Below are 26,153 nucleotides of genomic sequence, written 5' to 3'. Positions count from 1 at the left end.
TTTGTTTTTTTATGGCAAAACAAATGAAGCAAGCATCAAGAATTTTTTTTTCATCAATAAATTAAAGCAAAATTAGCTTTCAAAGTATCCAATAGGACTTAGGGCATTAATTTCGTTCCTGCAAAACAAAAAACATGTAGGCTTGAGTGTGATGTTATGTATGATTGCAACTAGGAAGACTTAGGCAGTGTTTGGTGTACATTCTTGGAATTCATTCTGGGTCGATAATGCATTCCAAAGAATCATGCCAAACACAGCCTTAATTTCAAAATATTCACTAATTATTTCAAATGTATTAAAGTATAGTCATATAGATCATTCTCTTTAACAACAAAATTGAGAACCACAAGGAGTAGGGTCCCCTTAACTCACAAAATATTGAGATTGAGAAGGTGATCGAGATGATAAATATACGTTAGATAAATATGCAGATGTGTAAGATCATAGGTGAAAAATTAAGACTATATTTGATGATTTATTGGAATTCATTATTGACCTATAATGTATTCCAAGAATGCACACCAAACACAGCCTTAATGGACCTCATCTAATGTATCAATCCAATTCTGTTTTGATGAATAAGATACAACTAATGTTATGCTCTAGACTTTCCTCATTCTATATTTTGCATATCCCTCCTTAGGTCAAAACACTTTAAGACCCATATTGTCCCACACAAAAGGAGAATATATAAATATATATATATATATATATTATAACCCATGGTTTAGTTTGGATGTCTTGTTCAATCTCCTACAAAGTCAAAGTCTTTGTGGTCAAGGGTTCTCTCTGATGCCTTGAATAGATATAGGGCAATATATAGAAGGGCCCAGCTTGGTTTTTCTACTTCTAATATTCTAATCTTCTCTTTTGCAAGCACCATTCCAACCTCGTCTTCTAAGTACAACTATATCCACTTCCAAGGGAAATCCTTGTTGAAGTATTTTGTTTTTCCTGGTGAATAAATCTGTTGGAGCCTGAAAGTAAAAGCTATATCTACTTTTGAAACAAATAAAAGGTCCATAACTAGGAGATGGATAAAACTTTGGATCCCTCCCTTGCAGGCAATCATCTCATCCCGTTTCACACCCAAATTGAATATACATATGGTATGGTCAAGGATAGAGTTTTTCTTAAGGCACAGACGGAGAAGGAAATTCTCTTCAATAGCCATCATTGTCCCTGAAAGGGTGTCAGGGAATGATGGAAGGTGTTTTAGACCTCCAACATGGGCATAGGCATGGGCATCGGCATGGGAGGAGGTGGGGGTAATAAGGATCCTAGCTAGTGGGTGAAAGAAAACTTTCTAGGTTAATATATGATTTTTACCAAAAAAAAAAAAAGGTTAATATATGATTCAAGTTTAATCTTTCAAGGGAGAAACATTGCTCCATGGTTAAGATATGTTCTTGTATGGACTCACATTTTTTATTATTTTTGAGTCACATGACATGTTAGATAGGTCCGAATCTAGTGAACAGGTAGACCTTAAAGTATCTTGCTCTATGTCAATTTAAATATAAAATAAAATTAATCAAATAAGAAAATTAATGAAGTATTGTAAATGGGCGACCATCAAAGAGGGGGCATATGATTATTAAATTTGGTTTTGAAATTGCCAAAGTGATTAATCCAAACCTATTCTATCTATGCGACTGTTAGAATTAGGGGTACAACCAAACATAGTTGGGTTGAGTTTTTGAAAACCCAAACCTGGCTTGATCCAAGGTTTGGCTAAGATATCTCAATCCAAGCCTAACCATTGATTTTATATTTTTCAAAATATCATTTGAGATTCTATTTCTCTAGACATGATTTTAGGTAGTAAGAAGGGAGATGGACCAATGGGATAAAGAAGGCAATCAACCCACAGGAAAACCTGGCTTGCGAAGGTTGTTTAAGAACTTTCCCAACACTGCTATACAGTCAGTTGGGTTCATGGTAATTGGGCTTTAAATGGGCTAATTGTCCATTAGGTTATAAATATACTAGAATCAGGTTAAATGGCTTAAACGAGTTATAAACCATTAGTCAACAGTGTGTGGTTGGTGGGACCCAATTTGAGGTATGGAAGCTGAATTGGGTTAACCTAGTATAGGATATGTTCATTGAAGGGCTTGATTTAATGTATTCTATCAGCCTTAAAGTTTTTAATTAGCATATTAGTACCTAATAACATCTATGTTCCAAAGCCTCTCTCTCTTAAGCAGGGATTAACCATGTTTGGATGCAGCTAATCCCCTCTAGAAAAAGGGTTAAATAAATTTGTTGCTTATTAATTGATTTTTTTGGGGTTACCCTATTTTTCCATATTTTCTTAGTTTTCTCTATTTTCTAATGTCGCCCTATTTCTATTTCGAAGTTTTTATTATTTAAATTCCTTTTATTAATACTTGATAAGATCCCTCCAACTAATTTTTGTGTGGGCTTTTGAGGGGGTGTTTGGTTTGGTAAATCAAATGGTGTATGTATCGAATATGAATATCAATCTTTTAATAGACATTCTTTTTAATTATGTTTCTTTCTGAAAAATCGTTTGGTTGCCTTAAGGCTAGTGCATGTTTCTCGCGGGTTGAGATATTGGCTTTCGTAGAGATCGTCTTTCCGCTTTCTCCTTTTATACTAGGTGGTAAAAAGGTTGCTCAAATCTGAGTTTAAGTGTTGAGGTGAACTCAGATTTGGAACACATCTTTTGTAATATGGTCATTCATGGGTAGTAGGATGCTCACTTATGAGAATCATCCTACTGGAACCAAACAACTCCAAAAATTAAGAATTATCATTCTAAAGAATGTCATCCCAAAAATTTACCGAACCAAACACCCTGCATCTAAGTGTCAATATTTGTATAAAAATGTTATCAAAAAAAAAAAATATATATATATATATATTTGTATAAAAAAAAAAAAAGTGTAACCAATGTATGAAGCTCCTAAATTTGAGGTTGGGGGAATTACGTAACCTTACCCCAAGAATGTGAGAGATTGTTATGATCAATGGATCAACATGTTGTAGCATTCGTACCTTACCATTGGGTCAATTGCATCTCTTAATATCTATCCCACTTGTTATCATTTAAGGGGTGAAAAAAAATGTAACATGTGTTGGCATTAGACCATCTATGCAGCCAGCACGTATACGCAGGGGATCTGCTCTATGTGTAAATAAGTAAATAAATAAAATCACTAGTGAAAGTGTTTCAACCTTCAACCCATATCCTCCTGAAGAAAATGAAATCCCTACCAGAGTTTTACATAAAACATACAAACTTAAACAAATAAAATATAATGAAACCTTAAGTCATCAACCCAATCATCCATCCATGTGGCTATACAGCAAGAAGTGTTTTCATATATGAGAGAGAGAGAGAGAGTCTGATGACTTCTGTGTTAAAAAGCTAGTAAACTCACTATAGTAGCCGAAAAGAGACCTTTGAAAGCGAAGAGGAAGAAGAAGAAACTATAGGGAGGTGGAGGCGGTGGAGATAACTTGAAAGTAGTTGCAATTCTACTTCCCACTTCTAATGATGGTCAAAAAGGAATTGGGGAAAGAGAGTAATTTGGTCTTAACAACCTATCAAAATCATTGGACACCTTGTTAGACCAAATATGTATTACAAAGACAGCAATAGTAGGCAGCTCCCATCAATTACGTTACATTTACCGTTTTTTATTCTTTTTCTTCTTCTTCTTCTTCTTCTTCTTCTTCTTCCTTTTTGGCTGCTGAGTGACGTAATCTATCTAATTGAGTGTGAGTGTGACTTTAAATGTTCTGAGAGTTCATATCTCCTTTTTTATTTTAGGAAAGCAATCATGCAACTGATTGGTTAGCTAACTTTACATATAAATTTCTTATAAATTTGATTTTTCATAGTGATAATACTCTCCCATCTAATATTAGTTCCATCATTCAGGAGGATAAAGCGGGCTTACCAATCTTTAGAATGTAATATTTCTTTTTTGCAGGTTTTTATTTTGGGTTTTGTAAGTGTCAAAGTGATTTGTATCTCATGGGTTGGGATAAGGCAGGTTATGTTGCCCCTTTGTTTCTTTTTTATATGAGAAAATTGCATTGCCACCTCCTGAACTTCGGTCGTTATTCAACGTCACCCCCTGGACTTTTCGAAACGTCAATCCCACCCCCTAAAAATTCAAAAAATTTCAAATCGGTCCCTGCCGTTAGCCGACCGTGAGAAATGAAGGAAAACCGGTTATTTTTTTTCTAATATACCCAAAATACCCCCACCTATTGTGAGAGGACAATATTGCCCTCTCCTAAACCCATAACCATCTCACATCTCTCATCTCTCATCTCTCATCTCACTCCTCTCACTCACTCGGCCGGACAAGAAGAAGAAGAAGACGAAGACCCACCTGCAACGCGATTCTCCCCTCCTCCGGCGTGCAATTCTCCCCTCCTCCGGCGTGCAATTCTCCCCAAATAGGAGAGGGAAGAGGGTGCGTAGGCCATCTATCTTTCTGCACTTGGATTGGAATCTCAAAGTCTTCTTCTAAGCTCTCTCTATATATTTAGTTTTTAAATTTCCTGATAACTAAAAAATTTTAAAAAACAGAAATTATAATCTCGATGGTCAACTAATGTCATATACAAAAAATTTGGAAGAAGAAATCAGCTATGATCATCATCTCTGCAAGTACGTGGTTTTACAGAGGCCAATAATCTTTTCTTTCTGTAGATCTCAACCCTTGATTTTCTTCTCCCAGCGGCCATGGTTTCCTTGTAAATCACCCTTTAGTATATTTAAATAATTCATACTGAAACACGACGGAGTCGATACGATGAGATCGGGAAGGTCAGGCACAGTCACCGCATGCTTCAGTTCGTTTGTTTCTTTAGAAGTATTGCAACTCACCGAGGTTTCAGACCCAGATGTTAAACGCCCCACTTCCACCCTGGACTGCTCAACAACCCCGACGCCGACGCAGACGCAGACGCCGACGCCGACCCGACGCCGACGACGACGACGACGACGGAGGCTTCTTCTTCCTTTTCTCCTTCAGGTGGAGCTTGAGAGGGTAATTCTTCCAATGCAGGAGCCATGATTGGTTTTCGAATGGAATTCAGAATCGCACGCCGGAGGAGGGGAGAATCGCGTTGCAGGTGGGTCTTCGTCTTCTTCTTCTTCTTGTCCGGCCGAGTGAGTGAGAGGAGTGAGATGAGAGATGAGAGATGTGAGATGGGTATGGGTTTAGGAGAGGGCAATATTGTCCTCTCACAATAGGTGGGGGTATTTTGGGTATATTAGAAAAAAACTAACCGGTTTTCCTTCATTTCTCACGGTCGGCTAACGGCAGGGACCGATTTGAAATTTTTTGAATTTTTAGGGGGTGGCTTTGACGTTTCGAAAAGTCCAGGGGGTGGCGTTGAATAACGACCGAAGTTCAGGGGGTGGCAATGCAATTTTCTCTTTTTATATTGTTTCTCTTATTTAATATAATTTTAGAGGTTTCCCTGAGTCCCAGATAATATTCGGGTTAAAAGAAAAGTTTGACTTTAAATGCTTGCTTCGATTGTGGTCACCTCCACCCCTACCCCTTTCCTAAAAAAAAAAAAGGTAGGCTATACATTTTGGATTTGGCTTGGCAATTAATTGGGTGCCAAATTAGTGATCTAAAGGTTGGAGTATGGTTTCAAGTATCGATATCATATCGGTCGTATCATATTGGTAGACTGATACTGATACCTGATCAATATGAGTAGGTTACCTAAATAGTTCCAGGGGTAAAACGGTAAAAAAATACTTAAAAAAAAAAAAACAAGGACAAAAGTGTTCGATACCCACCAATCCTTATTGAACTGATCTGTATCATATTGATGTCGGTTGAGACACATCTCCATACATAGGCACATATCCCTAAGTCCTCCCAACCCTTGGATCACTTATTGGACGCCCAATTAATTGGGAGGATATTTTTCTATATAATTTCCTTTATATATTATTTGAAGAGGGTTCTAAGAGCAAATGACATAAGGGAGCACACCAATAGGGTGTTGGACAAAAAAGGGAAGTAAAATCATTATATGCAATGAGGAGAGAGACAAACACAATGGTACTGGCGTACATGTCCAACCAGTGACTCAGAAAACCTTTTCCCATATTATTTTTTGGGAGAGAGGGTTCTCACAAAGCCAAAATATGGAGAATATATACAAAGAAATGTTTCATCCATATGAGACCCACATGGCTAAAATATGAGAGAGATAAAAACAGAAAACCTCATGTGAGAGAGAAACACTACTCTGGCATTGTGGCAACTATTTTCCTAGTGGGTTAGATGTCGGATTTGACTTGAAATCGATCAAACCTTATCCCAATCCTTTCTTATTGCCCATTAATCAGGTTTAACTTCAACTTTGCTATTATTTACTTCTCTTAGACGCTAATATAAATAAAAATCAATGTAACTTACATCGTATAGCAAGATCCCAAGATATCTAAAAAGCTCTAAAAATCCGTAGATTTTGGATTGGAGGTGGGGGGAGGAGAATATTTACTTCTTCTCAATTTCAATTTCTAGGGTTTCGATTGACTCTGGCCTATGCCAATTGATTTCGATTGATAGAAATAGATAAAATCTGATTCCATGTTCAATTATGAATCCTTAAACCTTAGTCCAAGCTATTAGTGCTAAAAAATTGCTGTGTTTGTCACTGAGCAAAAACCACGGTATTAATTGAAGTTACCTATGGTACCTACCATGACTTATTTATAAAAAGAAAATAAACCTAAAGGATTGTAAGGATCCCCTCCCTTTAAAAATACCAAATCAGAGGCTCTCATGAATGAAGTTTTTTTAATCCAACAAAATTAATTGATACAAATATCTATCATATGGCTATTATGGCGGATTAGATTGAGCTGAAATTTTTTTGATAGGTGATCCCAAGGTCTCTTATTCACTAAGTAAGTTCTCAGTGGCTAAGTGACAAAATACGAATTAAAAAATACAGTGAAAATTTTTATAAAAAGAAAGGATGATTGAAGATTTAAGGGGATATGCAAATACAAGGAAAGGCGTATAATTGAGTTCTAGTCTGAAATTTCATATATTTTCAATCCTGGCCGTTTTCTAGATACCCACATGATCAAGATTTCCATGTCACTCTTCCATGTGATGAAACATGGTTATAGTCTAGAGATACTCTCTAGTCTTGTGAGTCTGAATAAGAAAACTTTTGCCATCTTTTATTTGGTTATAGGTTTTTGACACGGTTCACTTATAAAGCACCTTACCTAAACAACCTTTAAAGTTCTTCCACATGGCAGATCAGATGGTGCCTAAATATTATGGATAGGTAGACTCATAGTTCCCTTAATCACAAGCCATTTTTCTATTAGTCAAAGTTTGTCAAGGGGTAAATTAGAGTTTTGAAAATTCAGAAATATGGAAGAGTGCACGATAGTCGTTGGAATAATTAAATCTCTCGATTCAAATCAGCTTAACCCCATCTCACCACATAACACACTTGGCATCCCATTCTATAGGAGGGGCATTGTTTTGGAGAGTTTTGTAATACCTATCTTTATTTTGGGTAATTTAATTATACAAAAGGTTGAATGGATAATTTATTTTAAGAAAAATCATTATTGAGTAATATTGTGATTTTTCCTTAATTAAATTTCTAATCCTCCAATAGCTTTTATTTCAACATTAAAACTCATCAAACAGATTTGACAACTAATTAATTATGAATTGAACCAAGCCAAAGCCCGGCCCATTATAGTTCAAATTTCAGCCCATTGTACTCATCAGATGGTCCAAGTTGTGCAACTCTCACTGACTGCACCATAGGTCGAGCTTGGGCCTTTGTGTGCTTGAATCTGTTCACTTACTGATCACATATGAAATTGGGAGTTGCCATTTTGCCTCAATCCAAAAGTGAAATAGGTTTGGGTCTTGGGCTTCTCGTCCAATGCCTTCATTTTTCAACCCAATAAAACTGAAGACCATTTGCACATCTTAACAGGAGGTTGGATTAGTTGGATCAACTACAGTTTAGATCCAGGCCAATGTAGATTAGCCCATCTAGTTCTCATTGCCTAGTTGATCTCAATAGTATATATGTTTTTAGGGATAGGGTTTTGTGAAAGGTAGTGTGGCTCGTACATCAGTGTAGGGGAGGGATCAGACAGTCATTTTACCCCACTTTGTTTCTAGGAGTAGGAACCACACTGCCTTTTACATTTTTTTTTTTTTTTAAACATAGGAGCATGTAGGAAAATATATGTATATTTGTAATTGAGCGAATGAACGTATCTTTATAACCCAACAATATTCCATTTTTACGAAAGAAAAACTTAGTCAAGAGCTGGTTCAAACCACAATTGGTATACATGTCAAAGGCATAAGAGGTCTGAGTTTGTCATGTGACATTGTTCTCAAGACTATAGATATCTCCTACGGTGTAATCGAGAAATTGCAAATCAGTTTCCAATATAAAATAACCCAATAGTATCCCTTAATTTGCACGCATTCGTCTATTGTGCCCCCTTTGAATAATTCAAATTCTTACGACCAAAAAAGTGGAATAGAGCAGTAAACTTACATGCCCACAAGGCCCCAGTATAACTAAATGGGCAGTGAGTTACACACACCAGGGCTTTTGAGAGCCATCCTTTCCCATGGTTCTTTTATTCATTATAAATTCCCTTTCAGTTGCACTAAAAAAGAATCCTTTGACCATTCCAAACTTAACCGGGTTCATTGTAGTGTCAAAACAAGGTCTTCTTGACCATCTATCTTAAAGATAATATATCCAGAGTAGATGTGGAGGATCGATATAGGGGGCATTGTTTCCTAGAGTGTACGGAAACTCAAAGGAATATTTTACTAGTGGGCAGATATGGGGTGTGCATCCTCAAGGGTCTTTTAGATTATGTTGTAAGGTCAGTATTAATGTGGGCTTCTAGGCGAGGGTCATTTCCCTCTTGGATTCTTGGGACCTTCTTGTGCCTTAGAGGTCTTGCTCCCCTTCTTGCTTGTTTATATATATATATATATATATATATATTCTCTTCTTTGTAATAAATTGATATCATTTATTAAAAAGTTACTAGTTATACTCACCCGGGCTTTTGAAAGCCTTCCTTTCCCAAGGTTCTTTTATCCATTATAGATTAATTTTGCCTAGTGCAACTTAATTGATAAAATCCCTTTGAACATTTACAATAAAAAAGTCCTTAATTTGACTAGTCCAAAATTATCTGGATTCATTATGGTCTCCAAACACCAAAGAAAAATGCTTATTCTATTTATGTTATTCTAAAAATATTTTGTTCACTCACTAGCGTTTGAGTGGAGGAGGATGAACTTCTAGCTTAATGGTGGACGGTTAGACAGTTGGGTCTAGCGTAAGTTTAAGAAAAATCAAGAGTTCGACCCTCCTATTCCCCCACTCTTGTTGAGTTAGTACTATTAATAGTAATGTAGGAATAAGTGTGATCTAGTGGGCCCCTAAAAAAAAAAAAAAAAGGAGGAGAAAAGGTTGATTGATGTTGTGTGATGATACCTTAAATGAAAGATGGGAGATTACAATGTTTGAATTGTCCAACAACCATGCATGCATGCAGTGACGTAGCTTTTGCTAAAGAAGAAAGATATTGATTTACCTATATAACTTTTATAACCACAAGATAAATGGGATAAATTCCTCTTAAATTGTGGATAAAATTCTGCAGATTGGTCTACGTTTGGATATGGATTTTGATAAGGTCCCATAAAAAGTTGTTTCACACTTTTTGTTGAAAAAGGAAAATATTATCCATCTATTTGGATGATTGGACCCTTTATGGATGCTTTTTTTCTTAATTCTCTTACACAAAGCTTCTGCTTTTAACTATTAGATTGTATAGATTATAAGTTTCTAATTATGAGGTCCATTATCATTTACTTTGTTCCCCTTTTTCCATGGCTCAATGCCAGCCATAAAGACTTCTTTAGAGGTAGAGACCAGAGAGAAAGCTCAAGTGTGGTGGTGGATCAATTTCTTATGGGCCATGTTAGTTCCCAGTGAGATGAGTTTAACAGGTAGAAATATGAAACCAAAGCATTAAAAATTCATTAGAAGAGTTAAACTACGGCTTATTTATGTGGTGGAGGTTTGAACTCTTATAGCCTATTTGAGTCAAATCTTGGAGAATTAAAATCATCTCAACATGATTCAACTGAAGTTAGATTGTATATATTCTAATTAGGTTATGGAAAAAGAATCCTGTCAATTTATTGTTGCTTAAGTGTAGATACAGGTTGATACGAAAAGATCACAATGCCCCTGAGTAGTGTGCTGAAGATGCTCTCGTGCATTGGTGTTGCCGACACCAGCTGATAGGATTCTTTTTCCTTCTAAGTTATTGATTATGAATTTCATTATAATACCATTTCACCTTTTTCTTTGTTGCTTAAATGATTACACCATGAAGACCTTGTTAGAGGCAAGACAGGGGAAACTTAAGTGGTGGAGGTTAGATTTCTTATTGACCATGAGAGGTCCAAGTGCGGGGAATGAGTATAGGTAGATCTGAAACCAAGCATTTACACTTCATGAGAAGAGTTAAACAACAACAACTTGGTCTTTTCTCAACTAATTAAAATTGATTCATGAGAATAGTTAAACTAGGACAAATTTGAGTGGTCGAGGTTTAAACTCCTATAGACTACTCTTGTCCTAGAGGATCTTTTATCTATCGGATTACGTTAAATGATGGGTGAATTTAATATAAAATCCCTTATTCATATTTAGAAAATAACCAATTCGTTGGGAAGAATTATTTATCCAATGGCTTACAACTCCCACCCCTCTCCCCCAAAACAAAAACCTTAATTAGCCATTCAATGCAACTCTTGATTGTCTCCTTCATTAAAAGTAAAAAAAAAAAAAAAATGCAATTCTTGACTGCATTGTTAGTGTACGATGTCTTGTATTCCATCATATTTTAATCCAGAAAGTACTGGTGCAGGCTCCTCGACAGGAAGGACGGTGGTTTTGTACTTTCTAGATTAGGGGTTTTCGCTATATATTTGTAGTAAGGGTTTCTTTCTCTGTAAAGCAAGAAATACTGAGAGGTGTAAGGACGAGGGTTGTAACCCTATTCTCTATTAATAGTGAAGCAAGATCTCATCTCACCGAGGTTGTAAGCAATCTTGTTGAACCTCGTAAACCTGTGTGCATTGTTTGTTCTTGTTTTTTCATTGTCTTCTGCATCGTTTTAGGGTTGCATTTCTACATGCATGTTTTAAAAATTGGAACAAAATGGTATCAGCCTTGACCGATTGGAAACAAGAGGACGAGGGGATTTTTTCCAAAGGAGGAGGGAAAGGGCAGAAAAGGAAAATAAAACACTCAAGTTACAACGGCAAGTGTTGGATGACCTGGACCCCAATGCTCTAGCCACCAACTGCAGATTCGGACGAGTTCAAATACCCTACAGATTCGATCTCTAATGTAGTTCCATAATCAACGACCAAGATTCATCGAAACGAACGATCTAGATAGAGAGACATTTGACGCTCTCGAGGCTCCGTAATGATAGACGCCATGTGTCAGCCACCATGGTTTTTCGGGGAGGATACCATTGCCCCGTTCTGGTATTGTTTATGGGGAGATTGATGAAGTCGTATCCTCCTAACAGCAACTGCCTAGTGCAGTTGGTGTAGTTGGTACAGTTATGGTGTGCAAAACCTATGCTCACCAGGAGGTTTCAAGTTCAAATCTTTCGGCTATTATTTTCCCAATGGTTATAGAGGTGGTGGTAGGGCAAAAGTTTGGGGGAGATGCCACTAGAGGGGGTTGTGGGAGGGGAAGGAATGAGCTTGGATTATTTAAGAACTGGAAACTAAAAGAGGAGAAAGAGAGGTAAAAGTTTTCATTTTAGAGGGAATTAAAAAAATAAAATTATATATATTTGAAGAGAGGAGTTCAAGAAAATACAAGGAAAATATAAGAGAGTGATATAAATATTTTCTTTTGATAATTTATAGACTTGTGTTAGGTGAAGAAATATTATGATGTAAAATTTCGAGGGTTAAAAAAAATAAATAAATAAATAAAAATTGAGACCATGGAGGCATGGATAGATTTATTAATAAGTAGAGAGGTCTCTAAAGTGTAAAGTGTGCTACTATGTCAATTTCATTCCATTTCTGTGTTTCATGAGAGTTCTTGTCCACATTATTAGCTTAATATAGGGATCTGATCAATTCCTATTGATCATGGGAATTATTAGATCATAGGAATTGATCAGATTCGAAAGACAACACAACTAAACCCAATGATGCGGGCTTATTCCCACCTGATCCAACTTAATTAAGTAAAATCTGTTTTAACAGTTAAGATTCCCTAGGATCTAGCCAAAGCCCAAGGATTAAATCTCAAACTTTGAGACAAAAGCAAGAAAACAGTTGAAAATGACTGCAAATGGTCTGATCACGGGGGATGGAAAAATTATTTGTTTTGTGCTTTTAGTTCCAGTCATGATCCTGCGTAGTCACCTTTAGTAAACTATTTTGAGAGAGAGATTTATTATGAATACGTGAATTATTAGTTAGTGTTGATGTATACATTTATAAAGTTTTCATTCTAAAAGTTTGAACTATTAAGGAAAGATAGTGTCAATGTATATATCAATACTCTCCTACACATGTAGGTTAAGATTCCATGATCTACGGCTCTACGCATGTGAAACTCATGTGATATTTCCTTTGTGTGGCACTGAAGGAGAAAGAATGTCGGAAAAACTCTTATGATAAACTTCTCAAGAGTCGAACACTTGATCTTCCTATTATGATGTTATGTAAAGTTTTCCTGTTAAAAGTCCGAACTGTTAAGAATAGATAGTCTCTATACATTAACAATAAAAATAAGAGAGAGAGAGAGAGAGAGAGAGAGAGAGAGAGAGAGAGAGAGAGAGAGAGAGAGAGAGAGAGAGAGAGAGAGGGCAAATCACAGCTTGTTTTGTGATTTGCTCTATGAAATCGGCCTCGTTTATAATATTCTCTCTCTCTCTCTCTCTCTCTCTCTCTCTCATATGTTGTTAATCTTCATTGATAATGAGGTAACCTTTTTCATTTTCATGGACANCTTAGTTAAGAAGAAGGGGAGGCAAAATCGAAGCTTGAGACTCTACTCTGCTCTGCTCTTTTTGCAACTATCTCTTGTATTCAACTTTTTTTTTTTTCTTTAAGAAAGATATAGATTTCTTTACCAAAAAAAAAGCAAAGATATAGATTTTTCTAGAACGTGTGAGAGGTGAAGGAGAAAAGGAAAGTGAGAAAAAGGGAGGGAGAGATAAGGAAATGAATGTGATAGGAATAAAAAAACTAAAATTTAGAAAATATATAAATATTAAAAAAATATATAAAGGGTACCAACAATATCAAAAAAATAGAAAGGTTTAACAAAAAAGATAATGAAAAAGATGACGTATTTAAATAAGTAAGAAGGATAAAATTGTCAAAAAAAAGATTAGCCACGAAACATGAGTACATACTTTTATATAATAGTATGATATATAATAGAAAATATACGACTCGACTTGCTTGGGTTTAACCAGGTCGACTTGCTAAGATTTTGACCGAACGAATCGAGTCAAAAAACCTGATTTTCCAACAATTATTCAAACACCTCCACTGTATATGACGATTGCCTCATCAACGATGGCAAGCCCCTCCTAGCGGTGCCATCCTGTCCTTCCAGTACTGCAACTCTTTCCCTTATCCACTTGTCGTCTCCTCTGTCATCTGCTACTGCTAAGGGTGTTTAGAAAACAAATAGCATTAATAATCAAGTCACCAATCGATCTATGTAAGGCAAAAGGACGACTAATTTCTCATTTTTCATTTGGGTATGTCTTGCTTTTGATTTAGATTCCTTTCATCTATTCCATTTCAAAATCAGATTTGGGGGCTGAGAAGGGTTCCTCACTCTCGTCGTTTCCTTTAGAAAGAAAACCCAACACCATAGGTATCCTCATCCTCCCTCAATGGCTCAGATTTAATTTATAGCCATAATGGGTGTTTTCTTGCTGCCGGAGCTGAAGCTTTTCTGCTACTTCTGGTGGCGTTTTTTCTCCAACCTTTGAATGTGAAGGGCATAATAGAAATGAGTGGGTGTGATTACTTTCAAGGGAGTTGGGTTTATGATACCTCTAGTCCTCGTTAAAATATCAGCAAATGCCTATTCATTGAGAAGAAATTTCCAACCAGAATTTATAATGCTTGCTGGTTTGTGTTTTTCCCGTTGGTAAGAATTTTGTGTTGATTAAGGGTCTCAAGTGTTCGACGAATTGCCTCAGCCAGGATTGGTCTTATGTATATCAATCAAGTCGTATTTATTATAGAAATTGTTTTGAAACATAAGAATCCCAAACCTATTTTTCATTTCATAATCAATTCTATATAATAGTAACCAAACAGGTTCTGTTTTTTAGATCATAAATTTTTGTATAAAATTATTTTCAATAAATAGGAAAAAAATATAGAAACAAATCATACCAAAGAGAGTCTGCCTAAATATTTCTCTTTCTTTTCTTTTGGGAAAAGTTCTTTTTTTTTTTTTTTTGGCTAAATCATCCAATCAAATGTGTGAAAAAAGAAAAAAATTCTCTTAATGAATGCTTTATTTTTGTCAAGTGGAAGAGTGATATGAAAATTTTATGTTAGATAACTAAGGGAATCTTAAAGGGTAATTTTATTCACCTTCCCCCCTTCGTCTCACAAATACCCTCTTGGATTTTAGTATTTTAAAAACTACCATTCAAGATTCCATTTCTTTGGTTGCAAGCAGGGTTTGCAGCTACTTGTTTTGTTCCTACCAGGGATAGTCCCAAATAAAAACATTGCATTGCTTTGAGGCTATTGAATTGCCTTGATGATAGATATGTACAATGAATGTCAACAAAATGTGAACAAAAGTCTTGCAATCCAAACTTATGGTAGTTATATATCCTCCATAGGGGATCCAAATACCTTTTCCAAAGCAAGTAAACAACCAAAAGAAAATAGCTTTCTAAGATTACAAACTGATATTACCTCTGAATATGTATCTGGAGAGCTTGGTGGACTGTCAAAGCTTCGACAACAACCGTTAATGAAGCCACCCAAAGAATTTCGAAAAACACCTCCTGCTCCTGTGTGACCAGGTGCATCTAAGCAAGAGCCATCCAATTTTAATCTTAATAAAGCTTGAAGGAAGAGGAACCCAAGTATCATTCACCTAAGAATTGGAACAGCTCACTCATGGTTGGGCTGATTCTTGTTCCTAATCAGTTCAATGCACTATATAGTGTCTAAAATAAATTGGAAAAAAAAAATCTTATTTGAGCATATAAATAACAAAATATATTTTTCTACGTATTCAAATAATTAAATGTCATTCATAAGCGTACAGATAACCAATGCAAATATCCCAAATCATTGTAAGAGAAATGAGTGTTTTGGATATCCTTTAAGATAAAAGCATATGTAGCTATGGGGAATATATGTAGAAGATGGATCAAAAGAATTGGTGACTGCAACGTCATGGTCTCTAAGGGCCCGTTTGATAACATTTCTGCCGTTTCTGTCGCTGTTTCTGTTTCAAGAAACGACAGAAACATAAATTTCCGTTTCTAGAAACAGAAACGGAATTGAAGGTGTTTGATAAGTCATGTTTTTAGAAGTTGATAGTAACCAATGAAAGAATGGCCACAAGTCGTTTCTAGAAACGGCGAAACAAGTTGAACTTGTTTCGCCTAAGTCGTTTCTTGAATCATAAATAAGAAAAAATTTATATTTCTATTTCTAAAAATAAGTGAAACGGAACAGTTTTATCAAACGTTTTTTACTCCGTTTCTGCTGTTTCTAGAAACAGAAACGACAGAAACGCGTTTCTTGAAATGTTATCAAACGGGCCTTAAGAGTTGGAGATGATCCATAGAAGTTTTGTATTGATATTTCTCAAGTTAGGGACACTTTGCTAGATGTTAGTATGTTAATAAACTCTAGAGGAATTTTGGAACGTTTACTTCAATAAAAGAGGAAATAACTACGATCAAGTCTTTCTAAAGTCACAGTGAATGGATTCACTGCAGCTTATTGTGACCCCAAACAATAGAGGGGAGAGAGGTGGGGTTCCATTTGGACCATCCTATCGTTCACCCACTAGTGAAGAAAAATTTTGTCCAAATTACTATGTGTTGGCAGCTTTTGGATCTTTTGATACACATGTTTGCAACAAATTTCTTTGTAGGTAGGTAGAAAGAGATATCGATCCATTTTTACTCATGGAAATTGTTGTTGGACAATGAAGAAAAATGGCGGCACGTAGGCTAATGTGGATCAGTTCAGGAAGTCATCAAGCTATCACATTTCAACTTAATGAAACAACAATACGAATCTCTCTTGGAAACCTGCACTTTGTGATAACTTTTACAATTTAGTTTGAATCTCTAATATAAATAGATTTCAAATCTTAAGTTTATGCACAAAATATATATATATATATATATATATATCGGGTATAGCGATTTCAATTTGGATTCTGATCCTCTCTAATTCATAATCGTGCGATTCTTGCGCAATTTTCTCTATGCACGTGACACTTGTACATTTTCAAGATCCAATGATTATAAAAATTTATTGAAATTCATTCCTACGATTCTCTGTTGGTCTATCGATCTAAACCAATAAACTAATCACTTACAAAAACTAAATCCAAAACAGAACCAATAAATTAAAAACTAAACCCAAAACAGAACCAATAAATTAATGGGTGGGCCGGCTATGACTCCTAATGGATCGATTCCAGTTTGAATCGAGTTGCTTGACCCCAAAAGTGGCTTGTCACCATTGATATTCTAATCCAACTTGAATACAGCTAGGTAGTTCTTCCAAATCCGGAACTCAGGGTGGTCAAAGGTGGTCCTATCACCTCATAGGTTAGGCTAACCTAAAAGCAGAAAGCCAATAAACAGCTAGAGATCGAGAAACAACTGCTCTAAAATCGGAAGGCAGAAAGCAGAGGTATATTCTTCAAAACTACCTTCAACCAGTTGGAATAACCTATCAATACTGGCGAAGCAAGAAGAAAAGCAGCTGTATACTCCCTAAACAGAATTAGAAGACTCACATTGATTATCTATTTGGTCATCAAGAGTAAGAAAGTGTCTGAATGATACCTCTGCGAAGTTGTTGTGATTTTAAAATAACGTTTGAGAATAAAATAAGGGGCAAAAAAAGTAAGATTATCAATCTCTTTTAAGTAATGAATATATAATAGAGTCAAAATCACTTAGTGGATTTTCAATTTCGATCCAACCTTCTAAATTGAGCCAATGCCCTTGCTTCTGATTCACTTTTCGGGATCGACTAGTGAATTAGCTGGAAAAATAGTAAAATTTTCAAATGCACTAAAAATAATCTAATAATTCAAAAATTATATATATCACTGCATTGGTAAACTCTTTTTATTGCTTTTGTTCGCTTTGTATAGAGGGCCGAGATCGTCTCTTCTTCCATTGTAATTTCTTTTGGGTAAACTTCCATTGTAACTTTAGTAGTCAAATTTGAAATGACACTTTAAAGATGTGGCACCCTTTTTATAGTGCTAAATCAAGCTTCCTTGATGAGGCCAAGTGGGTTGAGGCCGGTAGAGTTCGGCGATGATTAAGTGGGCCATTGGTCAAATCAAATCACCTTTTGCTCCATCATATGCCAGATTTGGGAAGAGAGAAATTTCATAATCTTCCAAAATAAAACGAGACCGCGTCACATTATTGTGAAAGATAACAACTCAAATATTGTAAACAAGTGTAATTCTATTAACTTTTGGAGTTTGTACCTTCTTTTTCTTCTTCTTCTTCTTTTTTCTTTTTCACAATAAAGTTGATACTTGTATAAAAATATGAAGTAAAAATAAAAGTAATGGTTTTTCTTTTATGAAATATAACACATACTTGCAATAGAAAATTTTGTTGATCATGAATGTATAAATACACATCACATATCTCTGCCATCAAAATCCAATTTTTATTTTTATATTTAATAAATTCATAAAATCTATAATTTCCATCAACAAATGCATTTTTTTGTGATTTTTTTAACAATAATTCATCAAAACCCTCTAATCGAAGAGTGAAAATTCGTAGACCTGTATATGCTACACAAATCATTCTCAAAGACCATCTCCAAAAATAGGATTTTTTATTTTTAATTATTTCCAAAAATAAATAATTAGGCTCCACTGTTTTAACAGTTGGGATCCCAGGCAGAGATGCTCCTTTTATGGCATATTTCCCCTTAGGAAAAAGACTTTCCCCTTTTACTATCTTAATGATTTACATTAATACAATCAAGGAGAAGATTGATCCAAATGATAATTTTGGTAATTTTTTGAAAACTCATTGGCTGGGATGATCTTTATCACCAATTAGTAACAACACTAAAAGGTGAAAATTACAGTGCAGGCAGAGGCTCCCTCCCTTCCCATACCACTCCCATTAATCTCCATTTAAAAGAGTTACATATTGGAGAACTGAAACGGCAGAAATCCCAAACACTAGAGGTTATTTTTGCCGGACTAGTCAGTTTCTAGGCACAATCATGGATTACTTCTCTAAGGGTAGCATGGCTCATTTGGCTGTGATTTCTATTCTTTTCTCTGGACTACTCTATCTTTGCATATGGTCTCCTCCTTCCTTCTCCAAGTCTCTGGTAAGTACACATCTTTTTTTCCCCTTAAAAACTTTTTCTTATTGAATTAGAAAATGGGTTTTGTGAAATCTGAATTTTATTTTATTTTATTATTATTATTATTTTTTTTTTTTAAATATTTTTTGGGTCATATATCATCAGACCAACATAAGCATTCCCAAAGATGAACTTACAATAGCTTTGGACAGAGCTTCAATGGGGAATAAGACTGTGATAATAGCTATAGTAAACAAAGCTTATATTCAGAGGGATAATCTGGAGAAGACAATGTTTGATCTGTTCTTAGAAGGCTTCTGGTTAGGAGAAGATACAAGAGGCTTGTTGGATCACCTTCTGGTTGTGGCAATGGATCAAGTGGCTTATGATAGGTGCAAGTTCTTGAGGTTTCACTGCTACAGATTGGTGACAGAAGGTGTGGATTTCAGAGAGGAGAAAATTTACATGTCTAAAGATTTCATAATGGTGATGTGGAAGAGAACCCAATTCCTTGGTGATGTTCTCAAGCATGGCTACAACTTTATCTTCACGGTACGTACTTTAGGTAACTGAAAATTTTTTAATATTAGAGAAAGAAACTCCATGAGACTTAATTTTAGAGTACTTATAGCCCATTTAATTGAAAGAATCAGTTTTTGTGTTGTAGATATATATTTGGTTTTAAAATCAATTATTTTTTCAGATTTGTCTACTGATATGAATTCAATATAAAAATATCAGATTTTAATAACCCAACCTGTTTGATCTTACTAGTATGTGGTTGTGGATATCCGTGGGTTGTGGATATCCGTGGTTTAAAATCAAATCAAATCAAACTGAAATTAATTGATTCGATTTTGATTTTAAAACCTGAATTTTTTTTGTGATTTGTTTTCGGTTTCATGACTAAACTTGTTGAATCAAACTGAATTATCTATTTTCGAATCGAATAAAGAATTAGTTAAAACTATTTTTAAATATTTCGATCAATGTGGATGATAAATTATATTCCTCTTTAATGTTTGAAAAATGTTCAGTTGATTATAACTCTTAACTACTTCTTTCTTTCTTTTCTTTTCTTCTTCTTCTTCTTCTTCTTTTTTCTTTTTTTCTTTTTTTTCTTTTTTTTCTCTTTTTTTTTTTTTTTTTTTTTTTTTTTTTTTTTTTTTTTTTTTTTTTTTTTTTTTTTTTTTTTTTTTTGTGAAGATATAAAAAAAGTTGGCTCATACACCTAAAATATGACCTAAAATGAATAAGGAAGCAGATATATGAAACTGAATTTTGCTTTTAAACATGTTTCTATTCTCGATCGATTTTGATTTCTACATTTTGTATCTTAAACCGAATAGAAAGCAAACCAATAAATGACATCCTTAAGTTTACATTTAATGTGAAACTTGATATTTTACAGTTGGAAAGTATACTTATCACTTGCCCCATGATTGTTTCATAATCATGGCTCTAAAAATCAGACTGGATTTGATTCCCAATTCAAATAATCGACTTCTTTTTTTTTAGGGTTCAGTCGATTCCGGTCATGTATGAGTAAACCCTAATCAACCTGGCCTTTTTCGGAGAACCCGGCTTGGAAGAATTTATTCCATATGAGATCTCATTGTTTGATGCAATATTTTTGTAGGATACAGATGTTATGTGGCTAAGGAATCCATTCTTGAAACTGATCAAAGATGAAGAAGCTGAAGATGATCTCCAAATCAGTTGTGATGGCTTCAATGGAAACTCACGTTCTGAAGCCAACCAAATTAATACAGGTTTCTACTTCATTAGATCCAACAACAAAACCATTGCTCTATTTGAACAGTGGCATGCTATGAGAAATGATTCTCCAGGATTGAAAGAACAAGATGTGCTAGTGAATATGATGCATCGTGGTGTGTTTAGAGAATTAGGGTTAAGATTGAGAATTTTGGAAACAGTCTATTTTAGTGGATTCTGTCAAGATAGCCCAGATTTTAATGCAGTGACCACTGTTCATGCAAACTGTTGTCGTGGTCTAAATGCTAAAATGGCTGATCTAGCTGATGTTCTTAGAGATTGGAGGAAATTTAAGGACTCTGCTAATCACACATCTAAGTGGTCTGAACATAATGCATGTATCCATTCATGGTAGATTTGAACTAGAAAAAAAAAATACTTTGATTGAATTTCTTTTATTTGTTAATGTTCATTTTTCATTTTAGACCTCACTTTTTCTATTTTCTTTCGTTTGGATCCATGTAGTCGACCCTATTAAATTGATATATGGCTAAATTTATTGTTTTTGCTGTTGTTATTGTTGTATCAGAATCGATATCATGACCAATATCGATGTATTTAGATTATTTTTCCCTCAAAGAAACCAATACCACAACCTTTGGACTAAGGAAAGGTTGGTCTCCCATTGAAGTCTTTCAAGCTGCTCAACGCTCTCACAATGAATTTTGGGAAGCTTCTAAATTATCATCCAACTGCAACAACTCATCTCCTACTCAGCAACATTTTTCTCCTCAACACTGGACACCACCTCAAGCTGACCTCTTGAAGATCAACTGTAACGCGGCATATGATGATGAGACCAACACAGGAGGTTTGGGGGTGATTGGAAGATCAGCAATGGGAGCTCAGATTTTTGCTATCTCAGTCCCATCTTATTTTACAGAAATTATTACAGAGAGGCTTTGACAATCAGGTTGGGTATGCTACAAGCACTGGAAAACAACACTTCAAAAGTTCAGATTTAATCTGATAGCTCCGAACTGATCCGCTACCTTAATGAGAAATCATCTACCTTTCCTTATGCTGTGGATCCTATAAACCAAGCTATCCTAAATATGTCCTGTAATCTTAAATCATGTGTTTTTTGAATATATTCCCAGGGAAGCTAACTGTGTAGCTCATACCCTAGCTAGGAAGGCCCTATCAACCGTAAGTGAACGGACAGATTGGCCAAACTCCACTCCTTGACTTCACAATCTCTGTGTAAGTGAAGCTGCATGTGTCTACCAAAACTTGGTACGAGTCGTAAACTTGAACGTTCTGAGTTCGACTCCCACTAGGCACACCTTAGGCCACTCACACGGGGTGTTTAGTGCTCTTCACTATTTTTTAGTGAAAGTTAAATGGTTCTCATTCAACCCCAATATGACCCGATCCATGAGGTTGTGAGGTCAATATGGGCTTGCGGGATTAGTCAGGCCAAAAGGTCTGGATACCCGTTGTTAGCAGGGAAAAAAAAAGCCTTGTGCCTCACTCCTCAATAAACTTCCTTTAACCAAAAAAAAAACCTTTGGACTAAGGAAATTTTTGGATTTTTGTGTTGTGTCTTCGACCCATAAAGGTTGATACCAATACCAAAGGAAAACCTAAAGCCCAAGCCCCAGGTAGGGAAGGGAGGCAAAATTAAAATATAATATAATTTCTTGTGATATTTATCTAATCAGAAATTAAATCAAAAAATTCATCGTATATAGGTTGGTTTTTTTTTTTTTTTTTTTTTTTTCTGGTAAGGTATAGATTTGAGGTTTTCAATACGATGAATTGAGGTCTGAGGTTTTCAATAACTTGCATTGGGTGGGTTGTGTGTTGGAAAGAAATAGACAAAATTAGTATAAAATTTTGAGTTGGATTAGGCGACTTGTCGGCTGACCCGGTCCAATGTGCAGCCCTAGACCCAACCTTTCCACTTTCCAATTTGGGAAAAAAACTATCAAAATGAATAAGTAATGGAATTCAATTTCCAATTTGGGGAAAAAAACTATCAAAATCAATAAGCAATGGATTTGGCCCTTTTTTTTTTCTTTTTTCTTTTTTTTAGTATGGATCAGGTTCTCGATTCTCATATTGTCTAATTCACACAGATGGAATCTATCACAAGGTTTTTCCTTGGGTGGTTTCCATCTGTGTGGATCAGTCCCATACGAGTATGGCTCTTGTACGAGTACTTGGTCCACTCTCTTTTTTTCACATGGTCTCATAAAATGATGGTTGATGACATAGATCACGGATTTAGATCTCGGGAATAGGATTAATATCGGTTTTTGTCTATATCGATACCGATCTGTGTTGGTCTATATCCGCCTAGATTGGTCGATTAAGCTTTACTTTTAACCTTGATCCGATATCGATGTCAAGATTGACGAATTATCGAATTAGCCTTGGCCAATTCTAATACAATCCAACCAATCCAATACCAATACTTAGAACCCTAGATGATAAGATAATAGATTACCCTTTCTAAAAGGGGATCAAAAAATATGCTACTTCCAACGTGGACCATTAAAAAAAAAAATCAATTTTTGGGGAAATGTTTCTTGTGGGAATGCAGTCTTCCGCAAGAACCAATGAAAGTGCATGAAGAAGCATTGGCAGAAATATCATTTTCCTTTTACTTTTCATGGGGGGTTGGTCATTTTTCCCCCCATGTGTCTAGTTGTCGGGCTACACTCCCCCACATAAACCTTTTCCCCATATTGTTAACCGTTTGCTAGAAGAGAAAGTTGATGAGGGAAAGGATTGGGATTGGTGTTCTTTACTATCGGCTGTCATTTTTGCCCAAAAAAGAAGAAGAAGAAACTATCAGCTGTCATATTGTTGTAGGCCTAGATATCATTTGCATGGTTTTATGAAAAAGATCCTTTCCAATTAATTGGTTGGATTGAATATCGAAGAACAACAGAATTTAGGCCAAAATGCAAAATGCAAACAAAAGTAGATCAATTTTTTTTCTTTTCCTGGGCTCTTGGCAAGAGAGTGATGTGAGAAAAGAACAAGAGTAAGACCGTGACATAGCGAATTGCAAGCAACCTCACCGATGTGATGTAGCTGGTCAGTACCGCCTGGGAAGCGATCTTCGATTCCGATCCTAGAGCTTTGAAGTTGAACACTTTCTCAATTGTGAGCTAAAAAGTGAGTTTGAAGCGAGTTGGTATGGTCTAGGGATTCCGATTTCAAAATCTATGAGAAAGCCTTCCAACTTTTTCATAATCGTTTGAAGATCTTCTTTCATAATGGTACAGAACAATAGTAGTATTGGAGTAGATACACGAATCACTTTAAATACAAGAAGCCAAGTAGGAGGATTGATCCGAGCGGAGAGAAAAAACTATGGAACTGAATATTTTTCATGTTCAATTAGTGATTCAAGGGCTGAGAGGACTTGGCGATATACGTCAATCCTTGGATTTGTTTGCTTGTGTTAAAAGGGTTTGGTCCAAATATGAAGTTGGCCAACTGGGTGGGTTTGGGCTTGATCTGAACAACGTGAAAATATTTAGCCCAACCGTTCGAATATGCTAAGGATCTCTAACAATTAGCCGAACATTTAAGGATCAGTACTTTGGGCCGGGTTGGGCTGGAGTGAGCTTGGAAAACATAAGATTGGGCTGGGCCAGGCTAAGCAAGGACTGGGCAGTTGTCGACATGCTTCGGATGTTATTGCCTGCCTTATCTCTCTTAATACCAAGATCTGCCTGCCATCAAACTCCTATTCATGGGTCAGTGGACTCAAGTCATTTGTAGTACCAAAGATAGGGGAAGAGTGATCTTGAAACCCAAGCCGGTCAACCTATATCCGTCCTAGTGTCAGTTGCCACAAGTTGATATCGAAATGGATTGACCAGATCAAACCGTTTAGCCCCACAAAATACTGATACTAAATATTTTGGACCCTATACTATTGCCCTCTCCTATTCTGATACCATGGATATGTTATTGATCAAGTTTCAATATTGATGGTTGATACTAATATGAATCAGCTGATATGATCATCCAATTCCGATTCCTAAAACCATGACAGTGGTTGTGAGTTTGTTCTTTTGGAGTGTGAGGGAAGCGAGATTGAGAATCCTATGAGTGTTTTATACCAAAAGAAGAAAAAAAAAAAGAGATGGTTGTAAGATAGCAATCAAGAATGTATTCGATCTTCTGCTTAAAATTTTAATTCTGAGAAAATATTTTTTTGTGAAGAAGTGTGGTCTCGATGCCAAGATACATAAGAATACAAAATGACCGATTCACTCTCATAAAAGGAAAAATGACTCTTTCAGTCTTTTGTGGATATTTACTTGTGCACTCTCATTGATTGACACTTCTTATTTAATTATTTTCCCCTCCTTCCTCTCTCTCTCTCTCTCTCTCTCTCAAATCTGTGTAGTAGGTGGGTATGCTAATTAGTAACTGCTCCAGCTATTATTGAAAATGACAAGTTTATGACATACAAACTTCTTTTTAATATTAAAAAGCAAGAATTGGTAAAGAAACGATTGATCCAAATTTCAATCTAAACTCCTCTGTGGCATAATACAGTGTTCGGCGTACATCTAAATCCTACAAAGACAGCTTAACTACTATATATACCGAGATCATGGTGGGCTTGAATAAACCAAAGGTTCCACTTCATACTCCATTGACTTCTTATGCTGCAGAAACTATGAAGCCCCCAACAGTTTAAATATTATAAATGTGGAATGCATTTTTTGCATTTCAATTTTTTCTATATGTTTTTCTTTTTCTTTACTAATGAATGGTATTCAGACTCTCGGCTTAATTAATCTATGGAATTTTTTCTATGTGCCTCATCAATTAGGTAAATCAAAATCATTAAACAGAAAAAGTAAATCATGCCTTGATCATATGTCGAAATTAAGACTTTAATTTGAGTAATTTTATATATAGATAAGAGATCATTAATCACCTAATTGCGTGGCTTCAGGGAGCAATGAAAGTGCGAAAGCACTAACATTGATGGATTTTTCTATTTCATGAAAAAGCAGATTAATAAATTTGGGTGCTCTTGTATCTAAGTATAGCGGCCACGCGACCGGGTATTATTCTTTTTTTTGTCTTTCTTTCTTATTTCTTATTCAATGTACAAAATTACTTTTTCTTTTTTTATTTTTATCAACACGTTGAAGAGTTAGATTAAACTCAAATTTAACGGAGGTAGGGCAGTTACCTTGATTATAGGGCACACAAACCTGCCACATGGCAAATAATACAGCTGTTACTGCACTGAAATGGTATTTTCCAACAAGTCTATACCTGCTCCTCTCACCTTTATTTTATCTTAATAATATGTTTAAATGTTGAAACGTCAAGATGGTCATGGAATTTTTTATGGGAAGTTAATCTTGTTTTCTATTCTTTTTAACTCCATTATTCAATAATTTGGACACCCAACACATTGGTTGAATCCTTCCTTCCCAATTGGAGACGATCCGAAAACCTAAAAATAAAGAATATTAAATATTAAATGTATATGATTTTCCAACAGGTCATTAGGCTATGAGGCCCCATGAAGCTCACTGATTACCGGTGAAAGTAGCATTTTTTTTTCAGGGACAATGACCAGTATACCTCATCAAAGATTGCAATAGCCATATTATTCCTCGACGTGGGTCAGCTTCAAAATAAGTTGCTCAACTTTTTGAGGGAGAATTTCTATGGATTTTATTATTTTTTTTACTTTTATGA

The 26,153-nt window shown here is 35.5% G+C and overlaps 1 protein-coding gene across 2 annotated transcripts; it reads left to right on the top strand.

The window, feature by feature from the left end:
- Window positions 1-18,466: 18,466 nt before the first annotated feature.
- Window positions 18,467-21,502, top strand: LOC122064004 (uncharacterized protein At1g28695-like). 2 transcript variants are annotated; one of them, XM_042627696.1, is made up of 4 exons: window positions 18,467-18,707; window positions 18,849-19,235; window positions 20,323-20,455; window positions 21,022-21,502. In XM_042627696.1, the coding sequence occupies exons 1-4, from the start codon at window positions 18,597-18,599 to the stop codon at window positions 21,363-21,365; spliced, it is 975 nt and encodes a 324-aa protein (XP_042483630.1). In that variant the 5' UTR covers window positions 18,467-18,596; the 3' UTR covers window positions 21,366-21,502. The 2 variants fall into 2 exon arrangements, with proteins under 2 accessions (XP_042483630.1, XP_042483629.1); XM_042627695.1 differs by lacking the exon at window positions 21,022-21,502 and having other exon boundaries at window positions 20,323-20,879.
- Window positions 21,503-26,153: the final 4,651 nt, after the last annotated feature.

Source organism: Macadamia integrifolia, unplaced genomic scaffold (assembly GCF_013358625.1).
Source record: "Macadamia integrifolia cultivar HAES 741 unplaced genomic scaffold, SCU_Mint_v3 scaffold151, whole genome shotgun sequence".
Classification (NCBI taxonomy): domain Eukaryota; kingdom Viridiplantae; phylum Streptophyta; class Magnoliopsida; order Proteales; family Proteaceae; genus Macadamia; species Macadamia integrifolia.
This window is presented reverse-complemented; position numbering and strand designations above follow the sequence as displayed.

Excerpts from the sequence above, each read along its gene's own strand:
- LOC122064004 (XM_042627695.1), top strand. The coding sequence starts at position 18,597 with ATGGATTACTTCTCTAAGGGTAGCATGGCTCATTTGGCTGTGATTTCT. Across the intron at positions 18,708-18,848 it reads CTTCCTTCTCCAAGTCTCTG|ACCAACATAAGCATTCCCAA; the intron begins GTAAGTACACAT and ends ATATATCATCAG. Across the intron at positions 19,236-20,322 it reads GCTACAACTTTATCTTCACG|GATACAGATGTTATGTGGCT; the intron begins GTACGTACTTTA and ends ATATTTTTGTAG.